Source organism: Lupinus angustifolius, unplaced genomic scaffold (assembly GCF_001865875.1).
Source record: "Lupinus angustifolius cultivar Tanjil unplaced genomic scaffold, LupAngTanjil_v1.0 Scaffold_21_162, whole genome shotgun sequence".
NCBI classification, from domain to species: domain Eukaryota; kingdom Viridiplantae; phylum Streptophyta; class Magnoliopsida; order Fabales; family Fabaceae; genus Lupinus; species Lupinus angustifolius.
Genome location: NW_017719701.1, coordinates 5267 through 25360, shown reverse-complemented (window position 1 = coordinate 25360; position 20094 = coordinate 5267). Strand labels below are relative to the sequence as shown.

The window sequence follows — 20094 nt, the reverse complement described above, 5'->3', positions numbered from 1 at the left end:
TACACATTGCGAACAATAGGAAAGCGGGTTGGCAAGCACGGTAGTGCCTGTCAACACGCTAATAATAATAATAATAATAATAATAATAGTAGTTACACAATGTATCATAAATTACATAAAAAATCACCTCTGAAATGAACTAGTCATAAAGTGGAAGCACATATTTTGCCTAGCTATTCATTGTGATTAGTTGAAAAAAATTATTTAAGTTAAAAATTTAATTTTATTAATTATTTTTTTATCCCACTATAAATCATTGACTTAAAAAGTGACACAATTTTATAGAAGAGAACATGTGATATTGGGGTAAGTACTGGTAACCCTACATTAGAATTAAGATGCGAATCAATGTGCATGAGTAAAAAAAAATAAAAAAAATTGATCTAATTAAATCCAAAACAAAAAATAAATAAATTGTATAAATATAAGTAAATATATTCTACTCCAGCAAAACAAAGTGGATCCAATTTTCAAAAGGCCAAGAAAACATTATTAATTAAGCATATCAAAAACTTAGAAAAACCAATTTTTTTTCTTTCTAAAAGAGATTTAACAGATTAGGTGAAATCCCGATTTTGGATTTAGATTTGTACTCAAATTCTAAGGTTAACTTTGCTTTGTTCTACCGAAATCCTATTACAAATCCACAAGTGTGGTTTTGTGTCTTCTTCTTCTTCTTCAGATTCATTGATTCATAAAAAATCAGAGGGAAAGAGAGAAGGGTGTGTAGCCATGGCAGATGAAGGAGAGTTACCTGAAGGAACATTGCAGAACATTCTAGAACAAGAGTCTCTGAAATGGGTTTTCGTTGGAGGCAAAGGTGGTGTTGGAAAAACCACTTGCAGTTCCATTCTCTCTATTCTTCTCGCCACTGTTCGAAGCTCTGTTCTTATCATCTCCACTGACCCTGCTCATAATCTCAGTGATGCTTTTCAACAACGCTTCACCAAAACCCCCACTTTGGTCAATGGCTTCTCCAATCTCTATGCCATGGTACCAATTATTTATTTTTGTTGTTGTTGAATTTGAGCATGCCTATGTTCTCAATTTTCATGTTTTTGTTTTTAGTTTTTTATTCACAATTATGGTTTTTTATGGATTTAAGCATGCCCATGTTGTCAATTTTTATGCTTTTATTTTCAATTATTCCTGGATGAAGAGGGAGGCTAAGAAAAATCATAGAGGAAAGGATTAGGAAAGATTAACATATACAAACAATTTATCCTAGAACATTACGATATCATTCAATCCATGTAGCCGACCCTACCTAGTCGAATTATGGCTTATTTTTTGTTGTATTTATACCTTCTTGACGAATTGAGCATGCCACGTCTTTAATTTAAAAAAGATAGATTTTTGTTTTTTGTACCACCAAGGGTATCCCTCACCCTTTTGAGTAATGAACTAATCCCTGTCGGGGTGTCTGAGTACCCATCCCAACAAGTATGGTTCGTAGGAATTGAACCTCTGACCTTTTGGTCAACCTAGGGATCTAGCGGGACTTTACACCACTAGACCAACACCTCTTGTCGGTAGATTTTTGCTTTTTGGTTGTTGCATAATTATGTTTTTTTGATGAATTTGAGCATGCCCTTGTTGTCAATTTTCAGTTTTGTTGTTGTTCAAAACCAACTAATTTTATGCTATGTGAAGAATATGAGTACCACAACAGATAGGAATTGATGAATTTAAGCATACACATGTTGTTAATTTTCATGCTCTTTGGTCCATAACCGGTTAATTTGATGCTATGAGAAGAATATGAGAACCCCATTATGTAGGAATTGATGAATTCGAGCATGCCCAAGCTATCGATTTTCATGTTTTTGTTTTTAGTTTTTATTTTTTATTTTTTATTCATGAGTATGCTTTTTTAATGAATTTGAGCATGTTCATGCTGTCAATTTTCATGCCATTGTTATTTAAATTCTTATTTTTTATTCTAATTAGGCCTTTTTGATGAGTATGATCATGCCCATTTTGTCAATTTTCACGCTTTATGGTCCAAGACCAATTAATTTGATGCCACATGATGACATGAAGAATATGAGAACCCTATTATTAGGATTTTATTTAACTTGTCTCATCCTTTGTAGGAGGTGGATCCGACTGTTGAACACGAGGAAATGGCTGATGGGATGGATAGTTTGTTCTCTGAGCTGGCTGGTGCAATTCCTGGAATTGACGAGGCTATGAGTTTTGCTGAGATGTTGAAGTAAGGATACCGTGACTCGAAATCTTGTTGAACATTTTTCTTCATTTAACTTTTTAAGTTTATGAGGCATGTAATGTTTGTGACAGTAGACTTATTTAGTTGAGGCATATGAGGACATACGAGCCTTCAAGATCCCATGACAAATAATAGAATTTTATTGGCTTAAGGTTGTAGGACATTTTAGACTGGTTTTAAATTGCGATATGTAAGCGCAATTGTGGTTGAAATATTGTGGTTTTTGGAGTCTCCTCAATCGCACTTGTAATTATGGCCACATCAATCGCAATATCCCGCAAATGCAGTAAACACAAGATAACTGCAACTTCCACAACTTCAATTTAAAACCTTTCAATCATTTAAGTAAAAAATGTTTGACATTGAATGATTATATGTAATCATTAATAGCGGGCTTGTTATGGGAATTTTGAAAAATCCTTGTACAAACGATTTTTTAAAGAAATTTGAATCCTGAAAGTTGATACTCAGGTAAAAAAGATTACCATGTTTGGTTTGACTACATAATTCCTGTGTATACTTGCCAGTGTCAGAATGTGCTTATGATACCTGCTATGCTGCCCTCTTTGGTTGCCACACCGATGATCTAGTAAATATCCTGATTGAAGTTGTTTTTTAGCTTATTCTTCCTGATCCTTACATTATCCAGGGCTGACATGCAGAAGGAAATATCTTAAGATGTTCTGAATTTCAATTTTGTCATTTGTGTAATTTTGTGAAGATAAATTTTCGAAGAGCAGAAAATATTTTGTTAGTTGCTTTTGCCTGCTATCGAGGTTTTGCTTTGGATTTAAAAGTAAATTCTTAGCCTTTGACCCTTGAGCCTAGCTCACTTCATTGGGACATTTGCTAACCCCCCACCCTCTTCCAAATGTAACTTCTCCTTCCCTTCTCTTCCCCCATCCTTGAGCAACTAGTGGGGTTCCCCTAGGCCCCAGTAGGGTCTAAGAGACACAAAAATTGTTATTGCAGTGATCGGGCTGGTGTTGCGGTGGCAATTTTGGTTGGTGGTTGTGGGATGGCAAAAAGTTTATCACTTGTTATCGAATCATGATTTCGGTTCGAAGTAAAAATACGGGGGAATCCAATTCTCATACCATATAGGCCATTTGGAAAATTCCCATCATAGGTTTATGAGAAATCCTTCTAAATCCTGTGTAGCAAATGCCGAATTATCACAATTCCGTTAGGAAAAAAATTAAAATGAGAGTATTATGTACTTATGTAGGCATATGGTTGCTTTCCCCCCACATCTATGATACCTTCATACTTGTTGATGGCCTAGCAGGGGTGAATGCTGATAAGATTAGGCCTAAGCCTAGCATTAAAAATGTGTATAGAAGGGGAGATATGTAAGTCTAGTTAGAGATTTCCTAATTGTAACACATTTACTAAAGTATCCCTAAGCTGTTAGTTTGTTAGGCTTTCTATAATAGTTTGTTAGTTAAGTTATAAATAAGGAACTAGTCTCTTGGAGGAAGGGGAGTTAATTGGGAAGTAAATTTTGATTGTAGAATCAGGGGAAAGGTCGTGGGACCTTTTGGGGAAAGGTCGTGGGACCTTTTGGGGAAAGGCCGTGGGACCTTTTGTACATCTCAATTCTTATTCTTCTTTCATTCTTTCTAATAATATTCTTGTTCTTCATCCCAACCAAGAATCACATTGATAGATTTTGAGGGTACATGTTTGATTAATCTAGACATCTGTTAATGAGTCTGTGGTGCTTCCATTAATGGATTTTGATAGATTTTGTTAGAGATGTCACTTTTCAACTTAAGCTTTTGTTTCTATTCCTCATTGTGTTTTCTAACTTGTACAGATTGGTGCAAACAATGGATTATTCTGTTATAGTATTTGATACTGCTCCCACTGGCCATACACTCAGACTATTGCAATTCCCATCAGTTTTAGAAAAGGGTCTTGCGAAAATAATGTCTTTGAAAAGTAAATTTGGTGGTTTGTTTAATCAGGTATGAACTTAAGACTGCTTTCTCTTGCATCATCCCATGACTTTTTTACTAGTTTGAGGTCGACTAGGTTCAGTTTCAGTATTTAGACTGTATTCAAATTCTCTTGTTGAATTTTAACCTATTACGATCTGGGATCAATGCAATGGTGAATCTGTTATTAACATATAGAAGACTTATTAAATATCAACATCTTCATTTTCGATCAGATTTTTTTCTCTTATAAATATGAAGTTCTCTGAGCAGTCCTCATTTCACTCGGAAATTTTGCTGTATCAGTTTCGATGTCCCATAATAGCTTTTCATTCCCTAATTTATTTCTTTTCCTTCTATGTATTTTATTCCATAATCCATACAAATAAAGATGCTTTATATCATGGTTCCTAAAGTGTAATGATACCATGCTTTTTAAGATGGGAAATGTGCATATCTGACATCCTTCGTTTTAGAATTAAATCAGAAGACCACTTTGGCATTGCAGAAACTACTAATCAGTCTTGGTATCATAGGTCTCCAAGAGTCATCTCTGAAAATGGAAATAGAGTATCTTCCTTTTGTAACTATTGTTACCTAAGTCTGCATTTAATACTCCAACTCTCAACACATTCTGTATGAAAAATCAATAGTTTCAGTCCTTCTGGCTATAACTTCACATTTGCATTATTTTTAAAAGTTAACTGTATTAAATTTTCATGTAATTCATCATTGATTCAGCAAAATTGCTCAAATGAGATACAAGAGAGTTATTTATATTAGAAATTAAGAGTTAGTTATTCTTATGCCAAGTAAATTGGCATATTTGTCACATGCAAAATATGTCAATTTATCACATGCCTAATTAGTTGTTAGGTTGTTAAGATCAGTAACTACCTTAAGTAGTTACTGATCAGTTCATTCTGTTTTGCTTTCCCTTTATTTAAAGGGACAAGCTATCTCATTGTATGATATTGAAGTATGCTTAATAAAAGACTTGAAGTATATACACTTTCAAGATCCCTTCTTCCTATTTTCTTTATCTTTTCACATGGTATCAATCGCCCTTATGGCCACTGCCACAGATCCTTCCTCTCCACCACCTTCCCATACATCTGCTCCTCCTATTTGAGCAGTCTCTCCATCTCTGTCACTTCCTATTCCCTCTACCAAACTCGGTGAGAAAAACTATCTCACTTGGAGCCAATTTATGGTCTCTGTCCTAAAGTCAAACAGGGTCATCAGATTTATTCACCCTACTGAAATTCCACCAAAATTCTTGTCTGATTTTGACTGCACTCATCATCAAATTAACCCCACATATCTCAGTTGGGAAGAGCATGACCATACTGTTTTTGCTTGGATTCTCAACTCCATATCTGCATCACTACACACCAGAGTTATTGGTTGCACATCATCCTCTCAATTGTGGGATGAACTTCACTCTTTCTGCAATGTCCACACAAAAGCTAGAAGCAGACAACTTAGGGCACAATTGCGCAACATATCTCAAGGCAACAACACCATCTCAGAATATTTTTCAAGAATCAAATCCATCACTGACTCTCTAGCATCTATAGGAACACCTATATCAATTGTTGAGCACATAGACTATGTCCTTGATGGACTAGGTGAGGAATTTCAAACTGTCATCATTGCAATTGAAAGCCAGATTAACCCACCTTCCATCAACGACCTTGAACAATTCCTCTTGACATTTGAGTCAAGACTCATCAAGAACAAGCATAAAGCAGTCTCTGATGCTCTGTCTGCCAACATTGCCACTATACCTACATCACATCAGTCCACTGAATCTGGATCAAATCCTCAACACTTCAATCCCAACTTTCCACCAACAACATCTCCTCCTACCCATAGGTATGACTCATTCCCTAATTCTTTCAACAATGGATCAAGGGGGCAAGATTCAACAGAGGGAGCATATCCTCAAATGGGTTTGGAAGCAGCTTCTTCTGCACTCACTGCAACAGACCTGGCCATGATATAGCTTAGTGCTACTTTGCCCCCTACAACATCCCCAATCCTTACCCTGCCTATCCCTACCCTTACCCTACATCTCAATTTACCAACACACAAAACTACACTCCCTTATCCAGAGGACCAAGACCTGACCACAACTCCTACAAACCTGCCACTCAATATATTGGCCAAAATTATTCTACTACCCCTGCACCATACTATCCTTACTACCCATCTCCTATACTTAACCCTAGATCTCATGTGCCTCCTTATACCTTCCATGGGTCTCAACATCCTCACACACGTACCTACCCACCCTATGCCATGAATGTAAGCACTGGAGAATCAGATACCAAGCACTCATTGTGGTTCCCAGATTCAGGTGCCACCAACCACATCACCTCAGATCCTACTCTAGTTCACCAAACAGCAGAAAAATTTGGTCCTGAACACCTCTACATGGGTAATGGCACAAAAGAACCTATTTCTTGCAGTGGAACCACCACTTTCCCCTCTCCTTTATACCCTCATATGTCTTTATCCTTACATAATTTTCTTCTAGTGCCTACTATTACTAAGAATCTAATTAGTGTCTCTCAATTTGCTAAAGATATCAACAGCTATTTTGAGTTTCATCCTAATGACTGTTTTGTCAAATCACAGGGTTCTAATATCATTCTTCTCAAAGGGTCCCTTACTTCTGAGGGTCTCTATGCTTTCCAAAGCCTATTCCCCAAAAATTCAGCCTGTTGTGCCTCCATTCCCACTCCAACTGGGCAGCTCAAGTCTCCAACTTTAAATAGTCTTAGTTCTAGACATTTTTCTACTCAATTTTTGTGGCATTGTCGATTAGGACATGCACACACATCTGTTATAAACACTGTCCTTTCAGTTTGTAATATTCATCATTCAAATAAAAGATTTTCTGATTTCTGTAATGCATGCTGCTATGGCAAGTCTCATAGAATTCACTTTCCTAATTCCATCACTTCTTACTCTAATGCCTTTGACTTGCTTTATCTAGACTTATGGGGTCCTTCACCAGTTGCCTCTAAGTCTCGTTTTAAATATTATCTCTCTATAGTAGATGCCAAATGGATATTTTTACCTGAACAGAAATCTGAAACTCTAACCATCTTCAAACATTTTAGCAAACTGATCCTCACTCAGTTTAACAAAACCATCAAAGCTGTTCAAACTCATCACCAACAAGGCATCATACACAGATTGTCTACCTCTCCAACCTAGGGGAGAATTCAGACCATTCATTGCCTACCTCTCCAACCTAGGCATCATACACAGATTGTCCTGTCCCCATACTCATCACCAACAAGGCACAGTGGAGAGAAAACACAGACATATAGTTGAAACAGGTCTAGCTTTACTATCCCATGCTGGCCTACCTCAAACATTTTGGGAATATACATTCACTACAGCTGTGTTTCTTATCAATAGATTCCCCTCTGCCACCCTCAACAATAAATCCCCCCTCTTCAACCTATTTGGATCTGCTCCAAACTATACAACTCTAAGAGTTTTTGGATGTGCTTGTTTCCCTCTACTCAGACCATACAACTCTCACAAGCTTGACTACAAGTCCACTGAATGTACCTTCTTAGGATATTCATCTATGCATAAAGGGTACTAGTGCCTATCCAAGGATGGCAGAATATACATCTCTACAGATGTTAAATTCGATGAATCTGCTTTTCCCTTCAAAAACAGCCCCAAACTTGGTTCTACCATCATCCCTGATCATCTATCCTTCTCTCTAACCAATTCACCTAACCACATCCATACCTCTCACATTAACCTTGCACCAACAAACCCTACAGAATCAGTAACTTCATATAATCAAACTGATCCTTCCTTCTCTCCCAACCTTAACCTTACTACTGACTCTGCACACTCTAGCCATAACTTTGTTATTTCACCTTCCCCTAACTTACCCTCAACTATTGCATCCAGTTCATCCTCATCCACTCCAATTCCTGCATCTCTCCCGTCTCATCCTATGACAACCAGATCCAAGGATGGCATCAATAAGTCTATCCTACCTAGTCTTGCAAGCCTATTTCTTGCTCACACTGAACCATCTACTCCCAAAGAGGCCCTTCTTAGTCCAGTATGGAAAAGAGCAATGCAAGAAGAATATGATGCCCTGCTAAAGTTGGGAACTTGGTCCCTAGGTGCCTTACCTCCACATAAGAGGGCCATTGGATGCAAATGGGTATTTAGGATTAAAGAAAATCCTGATGGATCAATCCACAAGTATAAAGCTAGGCTTGTTGCAAAAGGCTTCCATCAGGTTCCTGGTATTGATTACAATGAGACTTTCTTTTCCTGTAGTCAAACCCATCACTATCAGAATACTACTCACCCTAGCTGCCACTTATGGTTGGTCCATTCAAAGACATAAATAATGCCTTCCTAAATGGTGCTCTTAATGAAGAGGTGTATATGACTCAACCTACCAGTTTTCATAATGGTGACAAGACCACTGTTTGCAAATTACACAAGGCTTTATATGGTCTCAAACAAGCTCCTAGGCAATGGTTTGAGAAATTCAAAAGCACTCTACTTCAGTTGGGACTTCAGAACAACAAATGTGACAATTCCCTTTTCATCTCTCTCACCAGCAACTACCAACTGTTTGTTTTAGTCTATGTTGATGACATAATCATCACTGGATCATCAAACTCAAAAATCTCTGCTCTTGTAGACAAACTCAGCACTGCCTTTGCACTCAAGAAACTAGAAAATTTGGACTATTTTCTGGGAATTGAGGTAAAACACATCAAGGATGGTACTCTATTTCTCACTCAAACCAAATATATCAGAGACCTACTCAGAAAAGCCACTATGGAATCTGCCAAACCTAGCATCACTCCTATGGCAACCACTTGCAGCCTGAACAAAACTGAGTCCAAAGTCTTTGATAACCCTACTATGTACAGGTCAGTTGTTGGAGTCCTTCAATATGCCAAAATCACCAGACCTGACTTAGCTTATAGTATCAACAGAGTGTGCCAATTCATGAGCAATCCTCTGGAACAACATTGGGTTGCTGTCAAAAGGATCCCAAGATATCTACAAGGAACTCTTCATCTTGGCTTGTATCTCAAACCTGTTGTTTCTAATTCCTCTCTTCCTATCACCCTAACAGCTCTATGTGATACAGATTGGGCCACTGATCTTGATGACAGGAAGTCCATATCAGGGGCTTGTTTATTTGGTGGGCCTAATATTGTCACTTGGTGGTCCAAGAAGCAACAAATAATCTCTAGATCCAACACTGAAGCTGAACGCAGGAGCTTTGCTCTTGCTGCTCAAGAAATGATTTGGGTTGAATCCTTATTTTCTGAACTCAAGATCCCTCATCAAGTTCCTCTCATTCTATGTGATAACCTAAGTACAGTGAGCATATCTCACAATCATGTTCTTCACAGTAGAACAAAACACATAGAACTTGATCTCTTTTTTGTAAAAGATAGAATTCAGGCAAAGACTCTTCAAGTGAAACACATCCCTTCTGAATTTCAGACAGCTGATGTGCTCACCAAGCCTTTGGCCACTGGTAAATTTCTAACCCTAAGGAAGCAACTCAGAGTTGTTGACTCAGCATCGTTAGTCAACTACCCTCAGTTTCAGGGGGTATATTAGAGATTAAGAGTTAATTATTCTTATGCTAAGTAAATTGACATATTTGTCACATGCAAAATATGTCAATTTATCACATGCCTAATTAGTTGTTAGGTTGTTAAGATCAGTAACTACCGTTCTATTTTGCTTTCCCTTTATTTAAAGGGACAAGCTATCTCATTGTATGATATTGAAGTATGCTTAATAAAAGACTTGAAGTATATACACTTTCAAGATCTTTTCTTTATCTTTTCACAATTTATACAAACTAGAAAAGAGAAGCTAAAAGAAGAAAGCAGTTAAGTTAGTTACAAACTAACTAAAACAGAAAAGGAAATAATATATTGGGTTCAGCTAAAATGCACTCATATTAAAGTGGTGTATGCATACAGCACTGCTTTATTCAATATTGCCAATAAACTGTTCTATCACCTAACTCCAGACAGTAATGAGAAAGTATTTGTTTGTTTTACCATATATGGTGTAATTGAAAACTTAACTTTTTTGAACAATCTTTGCAGATGACTCGCATGTTTGGCATGGGTGATGATTTTGGTGAAGATGCAATTGTTGGGAGGCTAGAAAGCATGAAGGATGTCATCGAACAAGTTAATAAGCAATTTAAGAATCCGGTAAGAATTGCATTTAATTTCTAGTTTATTCTTCATTAGATTGTGAATCAGATATTCTTGCAAATTATTGATCTGTGTCCTTTTATTTTTACTTTTTTTGTTATACTTAAATTCACAGCCTTTTATATGAATGAACGAAAGAAGCAATTGACGTTAATGGTTAGAAACCTTGAAAGTTATGCTCTAAATGTTAGGGGGAAATTAGAGTTTAATATCTATACATTGTCAGTAAAAAGATTATGCACAGTCAGTATATTATCCACCATTAATTTGTATTACTTATATTTAAAAGTCAATTATAATTAAATATGAGTGGTGGATAATGCATTGACAATGTAAAAACTCTTACATTGTCAATGAATACATTTTTTTTCTAGAAAAAATAAACTGTCACATTGAAAACTTCACATCTCAATGTTCTGTTGACACATTATTGACATTAATCTTGAATAGCATGATTAGGATCTCTCTGTTTCAAAAAAAAATCTGCAACACCTTATGCGGCCACAACATTGCGGTTGCTGATGGCACCACAATCGCCCGCAATTGCAGTGTGATTGAGATTCATGGAGAAAAAAGAATAAGTGATTGAGGATAACAAAGTGGATCTGAGTATGTATTTAGGAATATCCAGTAGGAAACTAAATATCTCAACAGGAAACTAATTGTGAATAATTGAGGAAACCATGAAGAGTGAGTGGGAATATTTGGCACAAAAAGAGGAAATCGAAAAATTAGGAAACATTAAGAAAGGGTGGGAAAATTAGATGACGGAAATTTGGTTCTTGTTAATATAATATCTGAGACATGCTTGAACTATTATAATTTTAAGTTTCTAGCTTCTCTATGATCACAGTTTCATTTTTTTATTCTAAACCTAATTTAAATTGAAAATTAAGATTGTACAAAGTGTTAACAAAGAATCAAATCAAAATCTGTACAAAATTATAAATAAAAAATATATTGAGTTACAATATTTAATATATATTTTTTGCACTTCATTGAAAACACTATGATTTCACGCTGCAACCACTGCAATATGCGTTACAACAACGGTAATCCGCAATCACAACGGTAATCCGCAATCACATTAACGGTAACTTAAAACCCTGACTGGGTAAGTATGAAATGTTATTTTTATTATTTGAAGTTGTAATGTTTCCATTTTCATATATCATATCATTCATCTAATAATATAGTCTGATCCACTAAGATGTCTTAGCTACTGTCTCTGAATTATGCACGTTTATTCATGCTGATGGTTTTATAGCTCTATTGTGTTAGTTACCAAAACTTAGGTGCCAGTCTCCTTAAAATAACCAAATTGGTATGATTTCTTTATTCACAGGACATGACAACCTTTGTCTGTGTTTGCATACCGGAATTCCTTTCACTTTATGAAACTGAGAGATTGGTTCAGGAACTTACAAAGTTTGAGATTGATACACACAATATCATCATTAATCAAGTACTCTTTGATGATGAAGGTAGTGTGCTTACCATGTTGTTTTCTTTATATTTTTTGTTTGTCTTATCTTATAAATATTGTCTGTTTATCCTTGTAGATGTTGAATCCAAGTTACTTAAAGCTAGAATGAAAATGCAACAGAAGTATCTGGACCAGTTTTACATGTTGTATGATGACTTTCATATTACCAAGCTGCCATTGCTCCCAGAAGAGGTAAGTTGTTGTATTCTTGATAATGGTACATAGCAGATCCATACATATGTACTATATATGCAACAACATAAACAACTAGTAAAGCCTTCTACCAGTAGGTAGGTTCCGCTATATGGATCAAACGATGTCAATGCTCTATCATAAACCAAATCCTCTAATAGGCTATTTAGGACATCAGGACACATTTGGATAAACAATTTATTAAGCACTTGTTCAATCATCTTTTTGAAATAAGCTATAAAAAGATCTTACAGGTATGTCAAACATATATTCATAAGCTATTCTCATAGAATCCAGATCCTCTATGCCAGATTTTTCTATCTCTCTATACCAGCCCAATGATGTTTTTCCAAATACCTATTTGTGTTAGTATGGCAATTAATGAGAAATTAAATGATGTGTGCTATTTATTACTAGGCAAAATCCTATTTGGTTGGTATAGAGGTATAGAAATTTTTTGGCACGGAGGATTTGGGTTCATTCTCGTAAGCTCAAATAACTTGTCTATATCCTCTTTCAAACTTACCCATAAGTTCTTCTCAATTGTTTCACATAGAATTTTCATAGCCTCCCCATCTATAATTATGGGGCCATTCTCGATCATATCAACTCTTCTAACTTAGACTTCTATTAATCTTCTTCACATGTTCAAACCATCTTAGGCGCAGATCCAATATATTTTCTTCAATATGTGTACTCTTACTTTCACCTCCAATACATTCTTTTTTGCTCTTATATTTTCTTGCATGCCCACTCATCCATGATCCAACCACACACAATCACAAAATTTCATGTTTGTGATGAACTAGAGATGGTAAAATAAACTTCATGATTATTTGTGAAAAACATGGAAACCTTGCAAGTGTCGAAATTCACCAGTTATTATTCTTTGCTTGTTTGATAGGTAACTGGGGTTGAAGCTCTGAAATCATTTTCAAGGCATTTTAAGACACCATATGAACCCTTGTGTAGTAGAGACCAAGTAGAGCGGTTAGAGCATAGAGTATCAGCACTAAAGCAGCAGTTAAAAGAGGCTGAAGAAGAATTGAAGAGAGTCAAGGCTTGATGAACCTCCATTCATGAATAATCACTTTTTTAAGTTTATTACTTGAAAGCCTAAGGCAATGATGCAATAGGTGTAGTTTTTTGCATATGCTTAACTTCCTAATGGAGTGTTAAGGATTAAAAAAGAGATTGTGTTGGAAGGTGAAGTATTTTGCATTAAAAGATGTAAGTGGGATTTTTTCAATAATTTTTTATATATTAATTTATCTTTTGTCAATATTTTTAAGGGCACTGATAAGCAAGACTCGCTTATAACAATTGTTGCTCACTATTCTGCATAGAAATAATGCCTATATTCAAATTTACATCCAACTAGCTTTAAGAATTCTTCATAATGAGGATAGGAAAAAGTTGGTTTCAAATAAATTGTGGAAATAATTTATTGATATCAATGAACGAAAGAGAAAAATTAAAAATGTATTATAATAATACTAGTTAATGTGAGTAATATGAGATTTCTTTTGTCTGATAATGAAGATGGGCATGAGTTATAAACTTATACTGAGTCAAGGTGCGAGTTATATGAGACTTCAATATTGTGAGTTAATGTGCAATTATGGATTTATAATTTATGGGAATGGAAAGAAGAATAGCTGCTTTTTTAGAATTTTGGCTCACGTAAATATAAGAGGGAGTAAACATAGAATGTGTGGCAAGATATTTGATGGAACCATATATTAAGAAGAGTAAAACTAAGAGACAATTGCTATGGTTAAAACTAAGACAGTCGGTGTTATGGTTAAAACTAAGAGACAAGTGATATGCTTAAAACTAATACCTTATCCAATTTAATCCTTCAAAATATTTATGTATATCAATTTGGTTTTTGAAAACTTAAGTTTAAATTAGACCCTTAAAGATTTCAGGTTTCTAATATACTCCCAAAAAATTTGTTCTAAAAATAACTAATTTGACCTAAAAGTTTTGGGAACTAATTTGTATATTCCAAATATCTAGGGATCAAGGTGTTACACAAGACTCTGATCTAGTATAGTTTGAGAGGATAAAATAAATATATGTAGTCTTATACCCTCTTAAATGAAGAGGCTCCCTGGATTCCACTAAGTAGGAGACTCATGCACTTGTATGTTCCCTAAAAAATATGCCTCATCCATGTTTTTTGGAACAGAACAACAAATTTTAGTTAAGGTGAGACAAGTTGCATATCCTTGCCAAAAACCAAAAAAGTAGAACTGAAATTTGATATCAGTGAAAGTACAGACAGTTTCAATCAGCATATGGTATACAAGGCCATGTAAGTTAATTCTCCCATTTGATTGCCAAATTTTACTCATTATAATTCACTAATGACTTTAACAACTGTGTTTATGAAGCTATTTATCAAAGTATATGATCACCAACACATACTATCCACCATGCAAGGTTGATATAAAAACCACAACATCTTTCTCTTCTAGTGATGTACTCAACTGACCACTTAGCTCCCAATCACAGTCATTCACAAGGACAAGAACTCCAGGCCTCCTGCAAGATAAACCACACAACCAAAATATTAAAACTGTTCAGCACAAATAAAATGATAACACTTCAGATTATATGTTGATGGCACTTCTGTTATAACCGGTGATTCAAATCGTGGACCACATCACATGATACGGCCACAATATTGCAGTTGTGGTAACTAGTGCAATTGCATTGTGACACCAAATCATAGTGATGTGGCCACACTGGGCCACAACACAACCACATATGGTTGCATCTGGCCGTATTGAACCACATTGAAATTAAAAATATTTTTTTAATCACAGAACAATGCATACTGCAACTGCTGCATTCCGCATCACAATGGCTGTAATGATCGCAATCACAATAACAACAACCGTGAGTGCAATTTAAAACAACACTGATTATAACTTATAACTAATCTTAAATTAATCAACTTATCAGATAAACTGCTTAAACATAAACTCCTTTTTCCCTCAATTTATCTTGTTTGCCAGATAATTTCTTATCGCGGTTAATGAGGAATTCGCTAGTTAACATCAATGCATAGTCCAGATGTATTTGTGTGATCAAACTTACACAGTATCTCCTTTCATGAACATTTCAGGCCTCTCTTTAATCAAGTTGGTCCTCGCCCAAGAAAGCAAATCTTTCATAGTTAACTGAGAAGTACAAAGAGAGTTTTATAAGAATGTCAAACATAAAAGAACATTCCAAATATATCATAGTTCAATATTTTTTGAAGTCATATGCTACCTTGTCTTCTCCGTTTTGTTGTTCGACATTGACATTATGAATCTTCTTTGAGTCACAAAGAAGCTCCAATCCCCCTCTGTGTAGAAACATGAATATTTCAGCCATTTTGACAAACCAGACAAAAAAAATGAAGGCTCTAACCTCAGAAATATTCTATTAGAGAAATATTCTTTTTCTCTTTCTGTTGTGAATTTTTCAGTTGTTACTGTCATCAGTATATTCTACACAATTCTCTTTTTATCTGGATCATCAGAAAGTTTTCCAAACAAAACTCTATGGAAATTAACTACTGATGCACGAAGCATTGGACAATTATGACCCAAATACTATATAATAGTATATACTATAACTCATAATAAACAGAACCAGAGAACATTCCATGTAAAGCAAGAGAAAGAAATCAGATAATATGAGAGACCATGTAGCACATACCACAACAATGAAACCTTTATCTCTCACAAGGTCGGCTACATGGATTGAACGACATAATAGAAAGATCGATCTCTAAAATCAAGTAATACATATGATGAATAAAATAAACATCTATATGAGGTGAGATGCTTAAAATTCACCGATGATAATTTTCAGATTGAAATTGAAAAACATGAAAACCAAAACCCCATTCCATCATTCTCAGCTATAAGACACTCCAAAAACTAATTTTTTTTTATATTTTTAGTAATTATATTTTTTTTTAAAAACCAAAAATCTGAATGCTAAAAAACATCACATATAAGCATAACATAAACTCACCCGAACTCAAGTGTTAACTGCATGTTTAATAATGTTCTTTTCCAAAACCCTTTTTAGAGAGAAAATTTCAACTGTCAAAGCCACTCTATTTTTATTCATACACCACTCTATTCATTATTATATTTACCACAACCTATTAACCACGCGATCAAAAACAAGGCTTTAATCTGGTCCATCTATTTCTTTTTAGTTTTAAGCACATTCTCATCGAACCGTGCAATAACCATAACATCGTTGAAATCAACGGTCAACATCAGATCCTTAACTCATTCATCTTTAAGTGACACCTAATTCATTTCTCTTCTCTCTATTGGGGTTCCCTAACTTCAATTCACGAAAATTGAGTCGAAAGTTTGCATCTTTGGCCAACTGGGTCGGTTCCAACACTTGCAAATTTTGTACAAGGGTTGAATTTGGTGCTTATTTTTTTATTCAGTGAAGCTATGGAAGCTTACAAGAGATGGGTCAGGCAGAACAAAGAGTATGTGCACTCCTTGGAGTCTTTGGCAAATGTAAGTTTATGCTATACCGTTATGGATTATTTTTTTCGTACTATCAAGGGTATTTATTCCCTCTTTTGGGTAAGGAAGTAATACCTTTCGGGGTGGTTGGCCGCCGCTCCCAACAAGTAAGAATTGAACCCTTGACTTTTTTTATCACTATAGGATCTAGCATGGCCTTTCACCACTGGACTAATGCCTTGTTGGTATACCGTTATGGATTATAATTTAGGATATTGTTTATTATTTATAATTTTTTTAGATATAATCATTTATCACTCTATTGTTACAAATCCATCAGCAAATGTTAAATCTTTGAGTAAAGTAAAGTTTTTGTGGTGTTAGTTGTTACTGGTTGCACATAAGTACAGTTAATCTGGGGGAAAGTGGTGATTTTGATGCTAGTTTTGCTGTTTATAATTTGGTTATTGTTTCATTTAGGTTTGGATAATGGATATTTAATGATGTGTGGAATGAATAGAATGAAATAAAATAGAATGGAACAAAGTTATGAGGCTATTTTTTGGAATATTTTATGATGGAATGGATGAGGAGTGAGTTGGTTCCATTTCATTCTATTCTGTTTTATTATAAACAACCCAAACAATAGAATCTAGTATCGTTACAACAACCAAGCGTTTATCCTACTAGGTGGGGTCGGCTACATGGATTGAATGACGGCATAATGTAAGAATCTAGTATTATTATATTCCATAATTTCCATAGCCCATCTTGTGATGCTTCACTAATAATTTTTTGATTTAGTTGTTACTCTCTGTTGTCCAAGTCTGTGAAGGATAATGTTTTGAAATGTAGTTTTTTGTTATATATTGAGTGTTCATACATTGATTGTTATCTTACTGGGGGATTGAAAATGTGGACAGGGATTGACATGGCTTCTTCCGGAGCGGTTTTCTGAATCAGATATTGGACCAGAAGCAGGTTTTTCTCACTTCAAGAACAAAATGGCAAGGAAAATAATGTCAATGCACTAGAAAAATTTAGGACCTTCTATTTAGAATGATTGTTGATCTTGAAAATGCTAGCTGGAAAATAGAAATAAGTTTACTCTACAGAACCTTATGCCTTCCTAAATTCCAAGTGTTGCAAATTCCGAAAGTCACACATATCTACAATTCTACATTTTCTTTAAGTTGAGCTGATTCATATTGCATTCTCTTTTTTAATTAATCTTCGTCCGATTATGCCTATGATATAGAAATTGCTAGCTTACTTATCAAATCAACAATTTTGTGCAGTGACTACTATTCTTGGAATTATCACAGCTGTCAATGAACATATAATTGATACAACTCCTACCCGAAATAATACAGGCTCTACTGAGCAATATTCATTTCCTTATCCATTATGCTTATCTGCATTAAAGGATTTGGAAACGTTAGTTGAAGTTGTAGCACAACATTACTATGGCGATGATAAGAAATGGAATTTCCTTGCTATTACTGAAGGAACCAAGTAAGCATCATACTGTAATTTAGCATATTTCGCTTCCTTTTTTATCCTCTGCCTGTCTTCCAGTTTTCTCATTATCTTCAATCACTCTAACTCAGGTTTCTGGTTCGGTTATCTTTGTTTTGGAAGAGTGGATATAAGATGCTGCTTCATGGAGGGGAGACATATAATGATGAGACACATTCGGATAGTTTCAGTTCACAGCATCAAACAGGCTTAAAGCCTGATGGGTATGATGGTTCTGATTATATGAAAAACAATCGTGGTCCAAACCCGTGGAATCTGGAAGGAAGGGCACTGTCTGCTTTAAGCACATTTGGAGAAAAAGCCAGGACGGTGTCAGATCCAATGTGGATACATAGGCTTCATCACCAACAAGCAATTATGGAGCCTCCGGGTAATCATTCTTGAAGATATTTTTAGCAGTAGAAAGTAGTTTAATTGATTATAATGTGTGTGAAATTCAACTAATACTTGTTGGCCACTGCATTCTTGCAGTTTCAAGGGTAGAGAAACCAACACTTTCCAGCATATTGTCCAAAAGGGGTCTTCATGGGGCTCTCTTTTTGATCGGAGAAGTTCTATTTATTAGTAGACCACTTATTTATGTTTTATTCATTCGAAAATATGGTGTACGGTCATGGACCCCTTGGTCTATTTCACTGGCTATTGACTTTATAGCGAACAGTATTCATTCACTCGTTACAACATCCGTGGCTGATGGGAATGAGCAAAATTTTCATCTTTCTGCCCTAGAAAATGATGAGGTTTGAGTTTTAGACTTCAAAGCCATACCATATAGACATAAAATGCACTGGGCCTAATGGCCTTCTATACTAAACCTTTGCTATTGAAACTGCATTTCGTATTTGCTAGTAATGTTCAACCCATTAAAGAGTTGCTGCTGAAATTGTTTTGCTTCAGGTTAAACGACGGAAGCTGTTATTTGTACTTTACCTAATGAGAGATCCATTTTTCAGCAAGTATACTAGGTATCCTCTCTTTTTATTCTTGCTTTCCTTTTTCTTTCTGAAAACTTTCAGTGTGATCCTTCTAAATAGGAGGGAGAAATTGATCCTAAAAGTTCTCTCTCAATTTTTTTAGGCGAAGGCTTGAAAGCACGGAGAAAGTTTTGGAACCTTTACCTATCGTAGGATTTCTTGCAGGTATGATTAAGATTTATTCATTTCCTTTGTTTCCCTATTTTTGCCTTAGCATCTACCATCTTGTCATCACTTCATTTGGTATACTAATTTCAGTGTCTGGTATCCGTTTTTCGGTTGATTTTGCAGCAAAAATTGTTGAGCTTATAATCGGAGCTCAAACTCGATACACTTACATGTCAGGATCATGATATAAAATCCAGAAGAAACACATTACTGCCCTCCCAGATTTGTGGGAAGACATTCTTACAATGCTCCCATCCATACTATTTCATGTTCCACATTTTTCAAATGATGAGGAGATATAAATCTGCTGCTATTTTTGATTGAAAGGTAAAAATCATGGGAAGCTTGAAAATTTCTTTTGATTAACAATCTGAGAGATTGGTGTAGGACAAATTGTTTGGAAGGATAGGTCCAACTACAAATGGCTATAAAATGGGATATTATGTTATTGAATTAAAGTAGGATCACTAGGATAAATGATGCAGTCTCAGTGTAAAAGTACACTGGCATCCACTTATATCTTGACATCTGTTTTTGTTTTATTTTAATAATTAATAAAGAGAAACCATTTATCAAAATATCATTGATGATGCATACCAATTAAAAAATTTGTTGTTTTATTCTACTCCTAGACAAAGGCATGGGCTAGATTAAATTGCATTACACTAGTGGTTCTGAGCATAAATTGGCATGTTATTATTTGATTCTTGAGCTCAACAATGTGCATTCTGATTCAACTTAACTATTAACTGCCTAGGAAGTCGATTGCACGCGATAGCGGTGGCCGCAGACATTGCTGGCCTTCCCAG

The 20094-nt window shown here is 35.3% G+C and overlaps 3 protein-coding genes across 3 annotated transcripts; 2 read left to right on the top strand and 1 right to left on the bottom strand.

Annotated features, from left to right (window-relative positions):
- The first annotated feature begins 534 nt into the window (after positions 1 to 534).
- On the top strand, positions 535 to 13248 carry LOC109338312 (ATPase ASNA1 homolog). The gene is made up of 7 exons (XM_019575519.1): positions 535 to 993; positions 2097 to 2215; positions 4050 to 4200; positions 10314 to 10424; positions 11773 to 11911; positions 11990 to 12105; positions 13010 to 13248. The coding sequence occupies exons 1-7, from the start codon at positions 733 to 735 to the stop codon at positions 13169 to 13171; spliced, it is 1059 nt and encodes a 352-aa protein (XP_019431064.1). The 5' UTR covers positions 535 to 732; the 3' UTR covers positions 13172 to 13248.
- A 1074-nt stretch (positions 13249 to 14322) lies between these two features.
- LOC109338311 (ubiquitin-related modifier 1 homolog 2-like) lies at positions 14323 to 16244 on the bottom strand. Its single transcript, XM_019575518.1, has 4 exons — positions 16144 to 16244; positions 15391 to 15466; positions 15214 to 15296; positions 14323 to 14655 (listed from the first exon to the last, which is right to left on the bottom strand). The coding sequence occupies exons 1-4, from the start codon at positions 16164 to 16166 to the stop codon at positions 14538 to 14540; spliced, it is 300 nt and encodes a 99-aa protein (XP_019431063.1). The 5' UTR covers positions 16167 to 16244; the 3' UTR covers positions 14323 to 14537.
- A 111-nt stretch (positions 16245 to 16355) lies between these two features.
- On the top strand, positions 16356 to 19844 carry LOC109338310 (peroxisome biogenesis protein 16). The gene is made up of 8 exons (XM_019575516.1): positions 16356 to 16655; positions 17528 to 17585; positions 17903 to 18119; positions 18215 to 18513; positions 18615 to 18883; positions 19041 to 19108; positions 19221 to 19282; positions 19409 to 19844. The coding sequence occupies exons 1-8, from the start codon at positions 16587 to 16589 to the stop codon at positions 19468 to 19470; spliced, it is 1104 nt and encodes a 367-aa protein (XP_019431061.1). The 5' UTR covers positions 16356 to 16586; the 3' UTR covers positions 19471 to 19844.
- The last annotated feature ends 250 nt before the right edge of the window (positions 19845 to 20094 follow it).